Here is a 17,495-nt window from a genome sequence, read left to right on the forward strand (position 1 = left end):
CTACTCCATTGGCAGGCAGCCACTACATGCAAGGGCCTTCCACTGCCAAAGGAGATTTGCCCGGCAATGTTTCTGCACTATTTTTTGTTTAAAATACCCTTATTTTCCCATAACCTTATTGGTTACATCTTTGTGTTTGGTTTTCTGCTTCTAACCACACCACGCTTCATCATTTGGTATCGGAATCACGGTTCGAATAAGAGTTCATGTGGAGAAGTACCATTCTTTGTAAGTGATTTATTGTCGGAGTTCTTTGATGTTTTTTCCTTATGACTTACCCAATGAGCTCCCACCTTTGCGTGATATCAAATTGATCTAATTAATTCCGGGTTTCAACTTGCCAAATCGAGTCCATTATCGCATGAGTCTGAAGGAACATGAAGTTGCGGCATCAGGTTGAAGCTTTGTAGTTAAAGGGCGCCGCATCGACAAAAGCCTTAGCCCATATGAGGTGCCGACACTGCTTACACCCAAAAAAGATGGAACATGATGGATACATGTTGATAGTCGGGCTATTAATAAGATTACGGTGAGGTATAAATTTCTTATATATACCACGGTTGGATGACTTACTCGATTAATTAAATGATACTACAATGTTTATTAAATGGGATTTGAAGAGTGGGTATCATCATAGTCCTCGTGTAGGTAGGTTTGGGATCAATGGAAAACAACATTCAAAACGAGATATTGGTGTTGTACTAAGCCAACATCGCAAACGTGTGGCTTATATACAAAGAAAATGATTTACTCAGCAAACCATTAATTGCTTCTTTTTTTTTTTTATTATTATTTATAATTAGCAACCAAATGTTGGATTGACATATATAGATATTACTGGTTTCTTTATTTCTCTCTGGTCTTTGGTCAAGTTAACATTTTATAATAAGGAGGTTTTGACTTAGTGATAGTTGCTGCTTAGGATTTCAAATGTTATTATTTTATAAAATTACTGACACATTTACCTTATTTTGTCAAATTACTTCTTAAGTTGATCTAGCTAGCTACCCCTCTCATTTTCTCTTATTTATATATGATACTATTAAAATGAATTGGGTTAGCACCAAAACGTTTGAGATCCTCAATTCAAATACTATGGGATTGGGGTTTGGATTTATTTGAGGGGATTTATGATGTGGGTGTATATTGATCGTCTCATATAAAACAAAAATAAAGTAAAAAAACTTCAAAGAAAATATGAAAAAAGGTAAAAATCAGATTACATTTTGTGTTCACTATTATGAGTTGAACGGTGGAGCCATATTTTGTCATTTAATTTGTCAAAAATAAATTTTTCTCCCCTTCTCCTCTCCTATGTTCGATCCGCTAGAGAAGATTAGCATGCCTGACCTGCACAAAAAAATGACTCGCAAATGGAGACTTGGGTCCAAATTTTTACCGTCCCTTCTCAATTCTCATGTTATAAAGAATATTAGCATGCACGCACTTAGAAATGGTCCAAATTTTTACCATATATCATTAAAAAAAAATATTTGAGTTATTTGCAGGTCAGATTGCTGGTGTGTTTTTAGAGAAATAAGAGCGGAATGGGAAATTAGGACGTAATGGTCATTAAAGTATTTGTCAATGGTGTTAGATTGGACTGAAAATCACCTAATTACTACTGTTCTGGTCTTTTCCATTATTTTCAGTATTTTAGGGATTTCATTATTTTGTTTCCTTTCAACTTGTTTTATGGTTTTGATTTTTGTACCATTTAAGGTTGTAAACTCTTGAGGGTATTTTCTGTTTGAAATTTATAAAATTAAGAGACGGCTAGTGTTCTTTCCAATCCTTTGGTATTCAATCGAATCAACAAAGTATTGAAACCTTAAATCTAGAATTCGTATATCGAATTAACAGATTTACGTAGATTTATTCATGGTATTCATGTGTTGAATCAACAAGTCCAAGTAGACGTTCTTTTCACTACCCTTCATTAACAAATAAGTCACCCTTACTATCACTCTATTGAAGCGTACATGAGATTTTCACATCTTATTGCTCTTCCTTCAATTTTTCCGCAGTCATTGGATTCTTTTACTCGTTTGAGAATCTCTTCCCTTCTTCCACTCCATTGCGAATAACATTTTCATGTTCGAATTGAATATATTTTTTTTATTATTATCAAATGAGAAGATTATTCTTTTTACCAAACATATGTATGTCGAATCAATAGATTTACGTAGATTTATTTCAGGAATTCATGTGTCGAATGAACAAGTCTAAGTTGGAGTTCCTTTTACTACCCTGCATTAACATATAAGTCACCCTTACTGTTACTCTTTTAGAAGCGTTCATGAGATTTTCACATCTTACTGCTCCTCGTTCAATTCTTTCGCAGTCATTGGATTCTTTTACTCATTTGAGAATCTCTTCCCTTCTTCCACTCCATCGCGAATAACATTTTCTTGTTCGAATTGAATATTTTTCTTTTTTTATTATTCTCAAAAGAGAAGATTATTCTTTTTACCAAACATATGTATATCGAATCAATAGATTTACATAGATTTATTCCTGGTATTCATGTGTCGAATCAACAAATCCAAATCGGAGTTCTTTTCACTACCTTGCATTAACATATAAGTCACCCTTACTGTTACTCTTTTAGAAGCTAGCGTACATGAGATTTTCACATCTTACTGCTCCTCGTTCAATTCTTTCGCAGTCATTGGATTCTTTTACTCGTTCGAGAATCTCTTCCCTTCCTCCACTCCGTCACGAATAACATTTTCATCTTCCAATTGAACATTTTTCTTTCTTGATTATTCTCAAAGGAGAAGATTATATATTCTTTTTACCAAACATATCTCAACCTAACTTCGTAGAATTTTGTTGTAACTATATTATTAATTTTGTTTTTGTCTGCTTGAGTTGAGTATCTTAAGCAATATTAGTAGAAAAACTAATCAACCATTAATTAATTCAAAGGTTTTTACAATAAATAGTAGTATACAAGGGTAGCCAGCTACTCGTCGGATCGAGCTTCTGATAACTTTCTGAAATCAATTAATTGACACTGCATGCAGGCTTGAAATTGACATTGATAAATTAACAACCAGGCCTTCCTTCCTTCCTTCTTGATTTAATTCCTCTCATGATTTCAATCACCAATCACCTGCAAAATAAAGAAAATTAATGTCACTAACTATTGCAGCGAGAGATTAAGAACAAAGCATTTTAAAGGAACGAAACTAACCTTTCTCCCAATGATATATATTATGAAGAATCCATCATATATATATATATGGGAGCCTGCTGGGTTATATAAGTCCCTGTGGGAGTGAATAGCAGGGCAATTCTCCTTTGGCAGAACAGAAAAGAAATTATATTATACGCACACTATATATATATATATGGATCAATGGATATATATATGTGTTTGTCTCTGCCAAAGGAGAATCACCCCGTTATTCTTAAGCCACACTTGTGCTTGACACACTACGTACGTTGTCGTGATAAAGCAGTTGCAGAAGATAATAGACGATGCAAAGAAGCAATTTCATAGATCCGGTATAGCTTGGAAATAAATAACATAAAACAGAAGCAGAACAAAAACAGATCGATCGAGTATAGTATGTTCGCCCTCGCGCTCAATGGTTCCAACACACTATACTGCACTTACTGTTCTTGAGCCTTCAAGTTAAACCCAAGAGAAAGAGGCCTGCTTTTATACAAGATGGATTCGCACCTGAATATGGATATGCCATTGAAATGGAGTTGGGATTATCGGATATGCCCAACACAATTCCAGTATAGTATTATAAATGACCTTTCACTACCTTTTTTTCCCCATGGTCCCAAACTCCTTTACTGGCCATCTTTTACCTTAATGCAGTTGACTTGTAACCTTCTCCATAGGTTTTCTATTTTCGGAGATTAATTAATCCCATTCTTTTAACTAAACTCAAGAAACTAAAAAAAGTATTATTGATAATATCATAATAACCTCTACTAAGATCTTAACACGTGGTACACAAAACTAGATTCCCCCACCATATCAAGGAAGTCTCCTCGGACACCAACACATAAGGCGCGATACCATGCATTCTTTGTAAGTGATTTATTGTCGGAGTTCTTTGATGTCTTTCCTTATGACTTACCAAATGAGCTCCCGCCTTTGCGTGATATCAAATTGATCTAATTCCAAGTTTCAACTTGCCAAATCGATCCCATTATCGAATGAGTCCGAAGGAACTTGAAGTTGTGGCATCAGGTTGAAGCTTTGCTGTTAAAGGGCCGCATCGACAAAAGCCTTAGCCCATATGAGGTGCCGACACTACTTACACCCAAAAAAGATGGAACATGGTGGATACATGTTGATAGTTGGGCTATTAATAAGATTATAGTAGGTATAAGTTTTTTACATATACCACGGTTGGATGACTTACTCGATTAATTAAATGATACTACAATGTTTATTAAATTGGATTTGAAGAGTGGGTATCATCATAGTCCTCGTAGGTTTGGGATGAATGGAAAACAACATTCAAAACGAGATTTTGGTGTTGTACTAAGCCAACATGGCAAACGTGTGGCTTATATAAGAAGAAAATAATTTACTCAGTAAACGATTGCTTCTTTTTTATTATTATTATTATTTATAATTAGCAACCAAATGTTGGATTGACATATATATATATTACTGGTTTCTTTATTTCTCTCTGGTCTTTGGTCATGTTAGCATTTTATAATAAGGAGGTTTTGACTTAGTGATAGTCGCTGCTTAGGATTTCAAATGTTATTATTTTATGAAATTACAGACCCAATTACCTTATTTTGTCAAATTACTTCTTAAGTTGATCTAGCTACCCCTCTCATTTTCTCTTATTTATATATGATACTATTAAAATGAATTGGGTTAACACCAAAAAGTTTGAGATCCTCAATTCAAATACTATGGGATTGGGGTTTGGATTTATTTGAGGGGATTTATGATGTGGGTGTGTTGATCGTCTCATATAAAAAAAATAAAGTAAAAAAACTTCAAAGAAAATATGAAAAAAGGTAAAATCAGATTACATTTTGTGTCCACTATTATGAGTTGAACGGTGGAGCGATATTTTGTCATTTGTCAAAAATAAATTTTTCTCCCCTTCTCCTCGCCTATGTTCGATCCGCTAGAGAAGATTAGCATGCCTGGCCTGCACAAAAAAATGACTCGCAAATGGAGAATTGGGTCCAAATTTTGACCATCTCTTCTCAATTCTCATGTTATAAAGAATATTAGCATGCACGCACTTAGAAATGGTCCAAATTTTTACCAAATATCATTAAAAAAAAATATTTGAGTTATTTGCAGATCGGATTGATGGTGTGTTTTTAGAGAAATATGAGTGGAATGGGAAATTAGGACGTAATGGTCATTAAAGTATTTGTCAACAGTGTTTGATTAGGCTGAAAATCACACGATTGACTTGAAACGATGCGTTCTGAAAAGTAGTAGCTTTTGCTATTGCATACGTCGTTTTTGGCCAAATTTCATTGTTTAGGCCTTCGTATCAGCTAATTGCTACTGTTTTGGTCTTTTCCATTATTTCTAGTATTTTAGGGATTTCATTATTTTGTTTCCTTTCAAGTTGTTTTATGGTTTTGATTTTCATACTATTTAAGGTTGAAAACTCTTGAGGGTATTTTCAGTTGAAATTTATAAAATTAAGATACGGCTAGTTTTCTTTCCAATCCTTTGGCATTCAATCGAATCAACAAAGTATTGAAACCTTAAATCTGGAATTCGTATGTCGAATCAACAAATTTACGTAGATTTATTCCATGTGTCGAATCAACAAGTTCAAGTAGGAGTTCTTTTCACTACCATGCATTAACATATAAGTCACCATTACTTTTACTCTTTTAGAAGCGTAGTCCTCGTTCAATTCTTTCGCAGTCATTGGATTCCTTTACTCGTTTGAGAATCCCTTCCCTTCTTCCACTCCATCACGAATAACATTTTCATGTTCGAATTGAACATTTTTCTTTTTTGATTATTCTCAAATGAGAAGATTATTCTTTTTACCAAACATATGTATGTCGAATCAATAGATTTACATAGATTTATTCCTGGTATTCATGTGTCGACTCAATAAGTCCGAGTAAGAGTTCTTTTCACTACCCTACATTAACAGATAAGTCACCCTTACTGTTACTCTTTTAGAAGTGTACATGAGATTTTCACATCTTACTGCTCCTCGTTCAATTCTTTCGCAATCATTGCATTCTTTTACTCATTTGAAAATCTCTTCCCTTCTTCCACTCCATCGCGAATAACATTTTCATGTTAGAATTGAACATTTTTCTTTTTTGATTATTCTCAAATGAGAAGATTATTCTTTTTTATCAAACATATGTATGTCGAATCAACATATTTACATATATTTATTCCTGGTATATATTCATGTGTCGAATCAACAAGTCCAAATAGGAGTTTTCAGATATGTCACACTTACTGTTACTCTTTTAGAAGCGTACATGAGATTTTCACATCTTATTGCTCCTCGTTCAGTTCTTTTGCAGTCATTGGATTCTTTTACTCGTTCGAGAATCTCTTCCCTTCCTCCACTCCGTCACGAATAACATTTTCATCTTCCAATTGAACATTTTTCTTTCTTGATTATTCTCAAAGGAGAAGAACAAATATTCTTTTTTACCAAATATATGTCAATCTTGAGTTGAGTATCTTAAGCAATATTAGTAGAAAAACTAATCAACCACCATTAATTAATTCAAAGGTTTTTACAATAAATAGCAGTATACAAGGCTAGCCAGCTACTCGTCGGATCGAGCTTCTGATAATTTTCTGAAATCAATTAATTGACACTGCATGCAGGCTTGAAATTGACATTGATAAATTAACAACCAGTCCTTCCTTCCTTCTTGATTTAATTCCTCTCATGATTTCAATCACCAATCACCTGCAAAATAAAGAAAATTAATGTCACTAACTATTGCAGCGAGAGATTAAGAACAAAGCATTTTAAAGGAACGAAACTAACCTTTCTCCCGATGATATATATTATGAAGAATCCATCATATATATATATGGGAGCCTGCTGGGTTAAGTCCCTGTGGGAGTGAATAGCAGGGCAATTCTCCTTTGGCAGAACAGAAAAGAAATTATATTATACGCACACTATATATATATATATATATATGGATCAATGCATATATATATATATATGTGTGTGTGTGTTTGTCTCTGCCAAAGGAGAATCACCCCGTTATTCTTAAGCCGCACTTGTGCTTGACACACTACGTACGTTGTCGTGATAAAGCAGTTGCAGAAGATAATAGACGATGCAAAGAAGCAATTTCATAGATCCGGTATAGATTGGAAATAAATAACATAAAACAGAAGCAGAACAAAAGCAGATCGATCGAGTATAGTATGTTCGCCCTCGCGCTCAATGGTTCCAACACACTATACTGCACTAACTGATCTTGAGCCTTCAAGTTAAACCCAAGAGAAAGAGGCCTGCTTTTATACAAGATGGATTCGCATCTGAATATGGATATGCCATTGAAATGGAGTTGGGATAATTATTGGATATGCCCAACACAATTCCAGTATAGTATATATAGATGACCTTTCACTACCTTTTTTTTCCCCATGGTCCCAAACTCCTTTACTGGCTATCTTTTACCTTAATGCAGTTGACTTGTAACCTTCTCCATAGGTTTTCTATTTTCGGAGATTAATTAATCCCATTCTTTTAACTAAACTCAAGAAACTAAAAAAAAGTATTATTGATAATACAATAATAACCTCAACTAAGATCTTAACACTGGTACACAAAACTAGATTCCCTCACCATGTCAAGGAAGTCTCCTCGGACACCAACACATAAAGCGCGATATCCAAGGAGAGAACATTTGGGCAAGACCGACAAGCCCCCCTCGGTATAAGTATAAACTTATACGACCGAAAATACCTCTTCGGTAACCTGCACAATTAAATTCGACTACATTTGTAAGAAATATTTGATTGAGTATCAAAAGCAACCGAACCGCTTATTCTTGGCTACTCGGCAGAAAAGAATGAGTATTGTGCTCCGAATATGCGTTTGTGCATGGAAAAGGCATAGAGTTTTTCTTTTTTTCATGAAATTTCTGTACTATAAAAATAGGGTACAGGCCATTGCAACTGTTCATGGAGGGTAGGAAGAGATAGATTCATGAGTTAATTAAACAAGTGTGAAGTGTGGATGGATGTATTACTGGGCAACTACTCCTTTGGCAGTTGGTCGCACGTCGATTACTGAGGTAATTATGTGAGTAAACTTACTTTTACTTCACAGTAAAAGCTTACCGCCAAAGGAGATTTGCCCGGCAATTCACCTATGCAATCAGTCATCGTGTGTGTCCTACGTACTCCTACCCACTACCATCACCATGCCATGCATGTATGCCAAAGGGCCTCTCTCTCTCTCTCTCTCTCTCTCACCTATGTATTTTCATGTTTCATGTTTCATGTTTCTTTTTTTCTTTGCATGGTTAATTACTTCACTGTCTTGTATCGCTTCAAATTTTTTCTAAAAAAAAATTTCAGCATTATTGTACTACCATCATCTTTTGATGTACGTAGTACTCACATGTTTAATACAAGAATACCGTTCTGTAGAATTGAAAAGTCATGTTGAAATTGCGCAAAATTTGATAAGGTAATATAACTCTATTAGGGATGGTTGTTAAGAATTTGGTATGGTAATTCTATTTTGGTCAAATTCCGCTGATTAGAGCTTTATTTTAGCATTTTATTGTTTTTGGACAATTTTATAATTTTGTCTGATCGTCATTAAAATATTAAACAACTTGATAATAATCTAGTTGATTATCTCTCCGGACTTAATTAGGACATAAAGAATCACTTTGGAGGTGTCAGTTCGATTATAAGTTGATGTCACTATTTCCAAATGATTTGCGCTAGAGTTAGGCCCAATTAACCTGTTAGACAGGTTTGCGCGTGCCAAGACCGACCCGAGTTTAGACTTAGTGGATTTATCCAAAAGCATGCTGGTGAGTTGTCAAAAAAAAAAACAGACATTAAAATATTAGCTCCCCATTTACATAATTGGCTCAATAATCCTTATTAGCGAAAATGCAATCCAATTATATGGAGCCACGTGGTTTCCGACCGTTGGGTGGCTTCTTTGTTTGTCTCTCCCGTGCATTGACGTCAATTATGAATTCCCACACCGCCCACTGACTATTTTTACCGGTTTTATGTAAAGACCATCCTACCCTCCACGATTAGGCAAAAAAATTGCTTAGAACAAAGGGTCAAATTTGTCATCTCAGTCGTAGAACGTGAATGTCGGGTTTACTTTAATATCGTAGGTACCCACCAATGGAGTCGGTCCAAAAATGCAAACCACTCTCTGTCTCTGGTCCTAGTTGGGTCTCTCTGTCTCTCATGGAGAGCTTAGACTCTCTCTGGTTCTACGGCAACGTTTTGGCATCAACAAGAAGAAGTACTGATCAGCCTTTGTTGGATTTGGGTGCCGCTGAAATCCAAGCCAAAGCTGCCACTCCAAGCCCAAGGTGTCTTAAATCATGTTGTGATCAGTTGGGTATAAGCCAGCCAGTCATGATACCAAAGGCGCCAGTTGAAACAGAGAAGCCAAAGGAGAAGGAAAGGAGGAGAAAGAGAAAGAGCAATGGTAGGAGGAAAATATTTGGAGAGCTTGATTATTTGTTGGGTTTTGAGAGGAAGGTTTATTGTGGGTCATGGATGTTAATGGAGGAGAAGAAATGTGGGTTTGGAGGTGAAAATGATCAAGTGAAGATGCCACCATTAAATGATGGTATGGCCATGAAGGAGCATCTCAAATCATGGGCTCATGCTGTTGCCTGCACTGTCAGATGATCAATTCATACCTGTTTCAGCTAATAATTGTGGGGACTACTGAGTACTGACTGACTGGCAAGCAATATTAACTCCTAGGGCTTGGGAAGTGTTTTCTTGACATAGATATGATCTCTTTTATCTTAGTTTTCTTACAGGATGTTGTCAAATATATGCAGAGTCTGCATGTAATTAATAGTTGTTCTGGCAAGTATGGGAAGCTCGTCTTAGTTGATATATATCCAATCTTTTGCTTCTCTTTTAACAAATATCATCAAGATCTACTTTTTTTTTTGTTCTTTTCAGTCTTGGTATTGACTTAGTTAAGGAAAGAAACAACTTGGGTGATAGTGTGGTGAACCTCTCTTGGAGCCAAACGACATAGACTCGGCAATTTCTAAGTTAGATTCTCATTAGGAGCAATATCCTTATTGTCACGAATTAGACTTTGACCAAACTTACTCTATTTTCAATGAAAAACTTCTATGCACGTGAGTTTAATGGCACGAGTTTAGGCTCATTTGAATAATAAATTTATATGGTATCGTTGTGTTGTATGTCAACCTTTCTCTCGGACAGCCTTTCTTTCGGACAGAGATATATACAATTATACATTGTCCAAGTACTGTATGTACGTACTGACATATAATATATATATATATATATATAAGAGAGTAAGAGACCCTTTGATTGGTGAAGCAATTGTTGGAACAGCTCCAAAAGATACGACAACGTAAAAGAAGCTTTTCAAAGTCTTGCCAAATTTGATTCACGTGAAAGCTGTATGCATGATTTATTCTTCTGTTCATCTTTTCGGATCGACTGCTAAGGAAGACAAAGAAAAAAGGGACAACCAACAAAACCATATTAAATTAACACGCATCATTATTCTAAATCTTAAATTCTAAACTTTAAAATCCGGACAGACTCTAACGATAAGAACTACATTCAAACATCAAAATATCTAACCCCAGAATGAGAGCGGAGAGATTCCAAGGGCCGAGGTGGCAGTGGATGGTTTAGGGAAACATGAGACCCCATGGTATACTTTTGCATAGCTGAAGAATGAAATTAGAAAAAAAAAATAGTTTAAGGACGAAAATTAAACTATATGTATGATTGATAGCCGAAAAGTTATATTTAGGCTATCAGTTTTTACTAAAAGCGAAGGTGGATTAAATCAAAAGACTTTTTGGTATAACTATGTTTCTTGGAGAATTCTACACGTCAATTTTATTGTTTTCATAAATAACAATTTAATCAACGGTAAAACTTTCATGTGGGCCCTTTGAGGTGCGATTAGCAGGAGTGGGCTTATCTCATTTGACCAATCATGTTCTTGGGCTTGAATCGATTCAAAATTCCAAAATGGGCCTTTGTATCTGGATCAACCATTTAGACATAAGTCAGCCCAATAACTAACCCTTACTTCCGACCCAGATTTTTGGGTTCGTAACTGGTAAGTGGGTAGCCCAAGAAAGTACAAACGGAGGCAGTCAAGGAGGTCGAGAGCGCGAGGAAAGAGAGAGAAGGGCAATGGCGGAGCCAAGACGATTGAGAGGACACAAAGCCACCGCCACCTGCTGCGTCGCATCACGTGACCGGCCTGGCATCGTCGCAACCGCGGGAGAGGTGCCGCTCTGTTCTCCTTCTTCTTTTTCTTGTCCGAATTCAGCTCGAATTATGTTCTCGGTCGATAATGAAAGGCACTTTCAGTTACATGTGAAATAGATGAGTAGCTAGAAATCTTAGGGTTTGAGTATGTTTGTTGTATTCCCATAGGTCTGGCTGTGAAGGAAGATGTTGTTTTTTGACTGTAAATATGCTATCCAATTCTAAAGCTGGTGGTTTGATGATGTAAATTTACTTAGGATGGGTGCGTTTGTATGTTTGATATGAGATGCAAAGAAGCACAACATATGATGGATGTTGGGGAGGAACCTATCACTTCTTTATGTTTCAAGCCCGGTGAGTGTTTAGTCTCTTTCTTTTTTTTTTTTCCCTCATCTCTTCTTGCGTATGTTATTGATAATTTGTTTATTTTAGGAGATATGCATTTCAATTGTCCGAATGTTTTGCTAAATTGACACTCTAGAGAAGGTTTGCTGCAAATAAACGAGATAAACTTGAACAAGCGTTACTGGAATATGTTATTGACATGCTCTTTTTGGTTGATGCTAAACCCTTTCCTTGTGTATGACCTGAGAGAGAAGTGTAATATACTCTGTGTCTTTTTTTTTAAACATAAAAGTTCATTGATTTAACCAAATTTGGAACCGAGTTACGTGAAAGAACTTACACAGGCAAGTCAATGCTTTTTTAGTATCTGTATAATGGTGCAGCGTATAGTTCCAACTTAATCACCAATATAATTAGGCTTTATGGACAAAGGGTAGTGTTTTTTTAGCTGTATATCACTAGATGCTTCTTCTTTTGATATGCTACGTTCATTCGTTTGTTGATAATTTGACATGCTGTGTATGGATTCAAAGTTCCTGAGATGATGCTTTAACAAATGCTTGTTGCATGACTCAGGGAACGAAGATATCATCTATGTTTCTTCAGGAAAAGAAGTAAAGTGTTTTGATGTGCATATGGTAAGATCTTTCGGCCTTTTACATTCTTCTTCTGCTGCACACTTTTAATGCATCTGTTTGCTTGTGAAGTGGCATCCTCGTAAACATTTGTTGGATACATTATTTCCATTCATTTTTGCTCCCCTCATAGCATCTGTTATTGACGTATCATTTTTTCTTAAAAAATGTAGGCTACATCATGGAATCCATTGGAGACTTACAACTATAACAAAGAGGAGATAAATCAGGTAGGTTTCGTAATAGGAAATTATGTAATTTATTATGCTTAGTTTGTAAAGCCCAATCAATTTTCATCGCTTATATATATATATATATATATATATATATTTATTTATTTATTTATTTCATCAATGCTTTTCTTTTACTTAGCCTTTTAATTTGTGCATTAGCTGAAATTTTGTGATATCTACTTCATGGTATTCTTTTTTTTATATGAAAAATTCATAATTGATGCTAAAATTGCATTCCTCCATCCAATGACTTCAGAGGGGTAAGCATTAGAGTCTATACTAATCGTCTATGTTTGAAGGGGAAAACTCCACCTCTTCTGATGAGGTCTGTTATGATGCTAGTAATGAAGAGCTGGCATTTAATGCTATAGCTGTAGTATACCTTCATACTGTACAAAATACAGAACGTAAGACCATGAACTGCACATCTAATTTGTAGTGGGGAAATGTCAAAAAGACCCATAAATTCATCATAAGTTCATTGTGATATCCCAATTTTGACATTGTAGGTGTTTGTTCTCAAAAGACTAATGTAAGTAATCACTTACTGTGTGAGAGAATTATTAGAAAAACTCAAGCTGTCATTGGATAGTTCAGTGAAAGTAACCTAAGCCACCCCACCATTTCTTCTTCTTTGTCATCACTTACCTTAGTGCCATGTTATAAAATTTCGCATTTAAAGTTCTTAAGTAGTTAAGTGGAAATTGTCTCCTGCTTTGCAGATAGTTTGCAACTCTAAGGCTGCTTTTCTTGCTTGTGCTGATGACAGTGGTGATGTTAAGGTATTGTATTTGTATGTCCATTAGTTCAATTCCATTCATGATGCACTATGCTGGATCTTGAGTTTTGGTTTGCACTACAATAAGTATTGACTAATAGGAATCATTTTTTACTGAAATCTTGGTGGGCCATCATCAATGATTGTCACTTTATTTTCAAATACTATAATTTTATATCTTCGTCCTCAATTTTCTTTTTCTGAATTATCTGACGTTATAAATATTTGTGTGCTTCAATTTTTTTCCTTCTCTTCCTCCCTCCCTTGACCCCTAATCCATTCATATGTTTTCCAATAAACTTTACTCTGAATATTTATAACTGTTGAACTTAATGGCAGATCATCGACATCCGCCAGCATTGCCTATATAAGTCTTTGAGAGCTGGTCACTCAAGTGTATCCTTCCTCTTGAGACATTCTTTTTTTACTGACCTTCACTCTGAACCATATAAACCGCAGTTGGGTTACTGAGCATTAATTTCCACTATATTTCAGCTGGTATTATATCTTTCCTTCTGTTTCCGTTTCTCTCTCTGAAAGCTTTATGAATATTAGTCTTTTTGGCGAAGTCCTTGTCATTTGTCAACTCTCACTGTGCAGTCTTTTTCGCCATCGTGAATGTGTAGAATAATTCCCTCATATTTGTTTACTTTAACTTATTTAAGTTTATTCTGTTGTTCGAAACATGTGTCTACCCCAATATGTCATTCATGAATCTCCTTAAGAGATGTTGTAGATATGCAGCAGTGTGCAATTTGTTCCTTGGAGACCTTGGGAAGGTATAATATTAGGTTCTAGCACATTTTCTGAGCTTCCAATTCTCTCTCTCTCTCTCTCTCTCTCTCTCTCCATATCATGTATGCCATGAAGATACCAGTGGCTGTCGATGATGGGAAGCAGTGTTACGACTAGATGTGAACTATTTTTAATTATTTAAGTGATTGCAAAATTTCATTACAGTATGTTCATGGGTTAAAAATATTTGAGGTGCCTCACATGTTTTAATTAATTCGACTTAGAGCCTGCAGAAACATATTGGCAGCTCCTGACATAATTGATTTTCTTATTTGGAGTGTCGTGGAAGACACTGATGGGCATAGCTAACTGGTGTTTGAAAAGGGTGGTCTTTTTTATGAAAATTTAAAAGCTTTGTTATGGGTTACCCTAGATTGTATAAGTTGCGAAACCAGTTTGATGGTCTGCAAATGAGAGATTGATTGACATGCCAAAGATAACCCAATTTTCTTGGCATTTCAAGTTGTGCTTGGCTTTGGAATTGGTATTCATAGTAGTTTTCGACGTTTATATAATGAGAAAACATGTTTGATGGTTATAGTTAGGACGCTGCTTTTTTCAGATAATTGCCTTCAGAAACTTAAGGAAGAAAGCTCCGAAGTGGGAGAAAGGAGAATGTTTTTGGCTTTAATGTTCTCCGTGCTTAATTTATGCAGTTGTTGGGAGTTCTAATCACTGTTTGAAATAAGAATTTACATCAGAAATTTTGCACTAAACATAGTGCTCTGTTAGTTAAAACTCGACTGTCCCTATGTTAACAGTGATTACTGGAGGGCTTGATTCAAAGCTTGTTATGTGGGACTTCTCTAAAGGGCGGCCTTACAAAGTTGTCGATTTTGGTATGTTTCTTATTTTGTTTCATATTTGAAACCATTGATTTAAATTGTTTAATGGAAAATGATGTTCTCGTTGGGGTTCTAATGCTCATATTGAATGAATTGGTTGTCACCTTTTCTCATTTCCAGGGTTGCCTGATACAAGTGCTAGTAGTGCGGGACAGTGTTTAAATCCTGCTTTTGTTCATGCGATAGCGGTTCCAGATGCTGATATGTTAGACGCGTCAGGCAAGATATGTGCCGTGGCTAGAGGTGATGGTGCAGTTGATGTGATTAATATCGAATCAGAAGTTGCCTGTAGTAGGTTAAAGAACTCAAAACCCCGTAAGAGATCTCAGTCAATGTCTAAAGACAAATCAGTGGCCAGTGGGGAATCGAATCAAAATGGAAGCAGTAGGTTGCATCTGGATTACTCCATGGGTGGCCATACTGCTGCTGCATCTTGTGTAGCGTTTTCATTGTTTGGGGAAAGGGGGAAGTTTGTAATTTCTGGCGGAAATGATAGGTCAGTAAAGGTCTGGTGTTGCTCCAGATATCTTGAGGAAGGACATTCTGGCAGCAACAGAGATCTTCTGCATCTGAACATCAGTCTGAACAAAAAGGTGAGTTTTCATTGTATCCATCCCACAATATGTCCTGTTGTGTTACCATCACCGTCGTTTTGTTCAAAGTTTTGGTTTTCTACCTCCAATTTGGCAGGTCAACTGGCTGTGCACCACGCCAACTGAGTCGGAAAATCTTATCGTCTGCGACACAACCAAAGTTGTTAAAGTCTTCTCTGTTTTATAAATTAAGTATGCAACCGTTTTTTAGTCTAGAGGACATTACTCGACAGCATGCCTGTTCCGGCACAGGTGGACATTGGTTTTCATTTGTATTTGCTGTAATTTCTCTGAAGAATGTGCTCAGTGATTCAAGGACAATTCTGTGCAGGAGTTGTCCACGACAAAGCATGCCATGGAATTGGCGTGGTCTAACTCCAACACTAGCTCAGAACAAGACGCAACATGTAATGGCATGGGTTTAAATCTGAGTTGGAGTAATAGGTATTTAATATGGTGATCAAATTGTCATGTTCCTTAGAATACATATTAGCCGTGAACACATATTTAGAACTAGAGAGAATGTAATGTTATCCCAGCTGGGTATTTGGTAGTTTTTTATTCACTGTAACAATAAAGTTTCATTGATTCATTTGGAATGTCATTAGAATTTTATGTTCATGTTTGTCATTATTCTACCAAAAAAAAGGTCGTTCATTGGGATAAAGGTTGGGTTCACATCGTTAAGCTCATATTGAATAACATTGAGTTCAGCCATTACATGATCAAGCTAGCCCCTGAATTTTTGCCCAAGAATGTGTACAATGGAGTTCAACGTCCATTGGAATTGGCCCCTTAGCTCTTCCACCATGACCTCAAGGCCTTCATAAGTGGGGGTGATCTCCTTAAGCCGGCCTTGGAGATCTGACACGACCGTCTCCATTCTCGCAAGCCGACCCTCCAATGAGACACAGGTTCATTGGACTTGTCATTCCTTTCCTTAATTCCTTTCCTTACCATCAGGATTGGTCTCCCTCCCATGAGTTTGAGTTTGCTTTTGAACGGTGGAAGAAATCCTTGCTCTCGATCTTGGTCATGACTTCCCTTTATAATCTTGGCTCCGATACCGCTTGTCAAGGAAAAAAAAAAAGAATGCTTTATTAGAACATTTGATGGTTAACAAACGAGCGTCTCTCCTTATATAGGTTTGCACTAGGAATGGCAAAAAAAGAAAGCCTTGGGAAGTACCAGCAAAGCACTCGATCCTTTACAAAAAAACCAAAAACCCGATCTTATAAGGTTTGGAAAAGATGTTGGTTTTGATACCAGCAATATGCCGCCTTACAAGAAAGTTCATCATACCAACGGTAATTACATCTATCTTTCACTTCCTCGAGTCTAGCATATTAAAAGTTTCACTAATCCCATCTTTGTAGCCTGCAGCATCTAAGAAAGTACTAATTCTCACCTCATTTTGTATATTGTTTCCGCTTTCAAACCTGGCAAGTGTCCTGTTTCTTGTGAACATGGTTGGTGTTGTATCTGGATTCTCAGATGCATTGAACAAAGGATATGAAGTATGGGGGCATCTCTTTGGGAAGGTATTCTTTGCTTTCTGGGTTATTTGCCCGCCATCTCTACCCATTCCTTAAAAGGTGTCATGGGTCGCCAAAATCGTACACCAACCGTTGTTGTCCTTTGGTCAGTGCTGTTGGCCTCCATCTTCTCCCTTGTTTGGGTCAAGATTAATCCTTTCGTGAGCAAAGTAGATGGCTCAACCATAGCCCAAACCTGCATCTCCATAGACTGCTAATTCTTAGTATCTCTAGTGTTTTTTCCTTGAGTGTAGATCTAAAAGCATTACTGTGAGCAATAT

At 36.3% G+C, this 17,495-nt stretch overlaps 2 protein-coding genes and 1 long non-coding RNA gene across 4 annotated transcripts; 1 reads left to right on the top strand and 2 right to left on the bottom strand.

Annotated features, from left to right (window-relative positions):
* Positions 1-6,687: 6,687 nt before the first annotated feature.
* Positions 6,688-7,425, bottom strand: LOC120014162. Its single transcript, XR_005471561.1, has 2 exons — positions 6,993-7,425; positions 6,688-6,911 (listed from the first exon to the last, which is right to left on the bottom strand). It is a non-coding gene; the product is annotated as an uncharacterized LOC120014162 (long non-coding RNA).
* Positions 7,426-11,314: 3,889 nt separating this feature from the next.
* Positions 11,315-16,298, top strand: LOC119998915 (WD repeat-containing protein 53). 2 transcript variants are annotated; one of them, XR_005468315.1, is made up of 11 exons: positions 11,315-11,473; positions 11,713-11,809; positions 12,377-12,438; positions 12,609-12,665; positions 13,391-13,450; positions 13,786-13,842; positions 14,183-14,225; positions 15,003-15,080; positions 15,207-15,679; positions 15,777-15,931; positions 16,011-16,298. XR_005468315.1 is itself a non-coding variant. In XM_038846390.1 (10 exons), exons 1-10 carry the CDS (start codon positions 11,378-11,380, stop codon positions 15,864-15,866), a joined length of 1,113 nt encoding a protein of 370 aa, XP_038702318.1. In that variant the 5' UTR covers positions 11,315-11,377; the 3' UTR covers positions 15,867-16,298. The 2 variants fall into 2 exon arrangements, 1 of the variants encoding a protein (XP_038702318.1); XM_038846390.1 differs by having other exon boundaries at positions 15,777-16,298.
* A 26-nt stretch (positions 16,299-16,324) lies between these two features.
* On the bottom strand, positions 16,325-17,354 carry LOC119998935. The gene is made up of 2 exons (XM_038846417.1): positions 17,088-17,354; positions 16,325-16,748 (listed from the first exon to the last, which is right to left on the bottom strand). Exons 1-2 carry the CDS (start codon positions 17,177-17,179, stop codon positions 16,475-16,477), a joined length of 366 nt encoding a protein of 121 aa, XP_038702345.1. The 5' UTR covers positions 17,180-17,354; the 3' UTR covers positions 16,325-16,474.
* Between the last annotated feature and the right edge of the window lie 141 nt (positions 17,355-17,495).

The sequence above is a fragment of the Tripterygium wilfordii genome, chromosome 1 (genome assembly GCF_013401445.1).
Source record: "Tripterygium wilfordii isolate XIE 37 chromosome 1, ASM1340144v1, whole genome shotgun sequence".
NCBI classification, from domain to species: Eukaryota; Viridiplantae; Streptophyta; class Magnoliopsida; order Celastrales; family Celastraceae; genus Tripterygium; species Tripterygium wilfordii.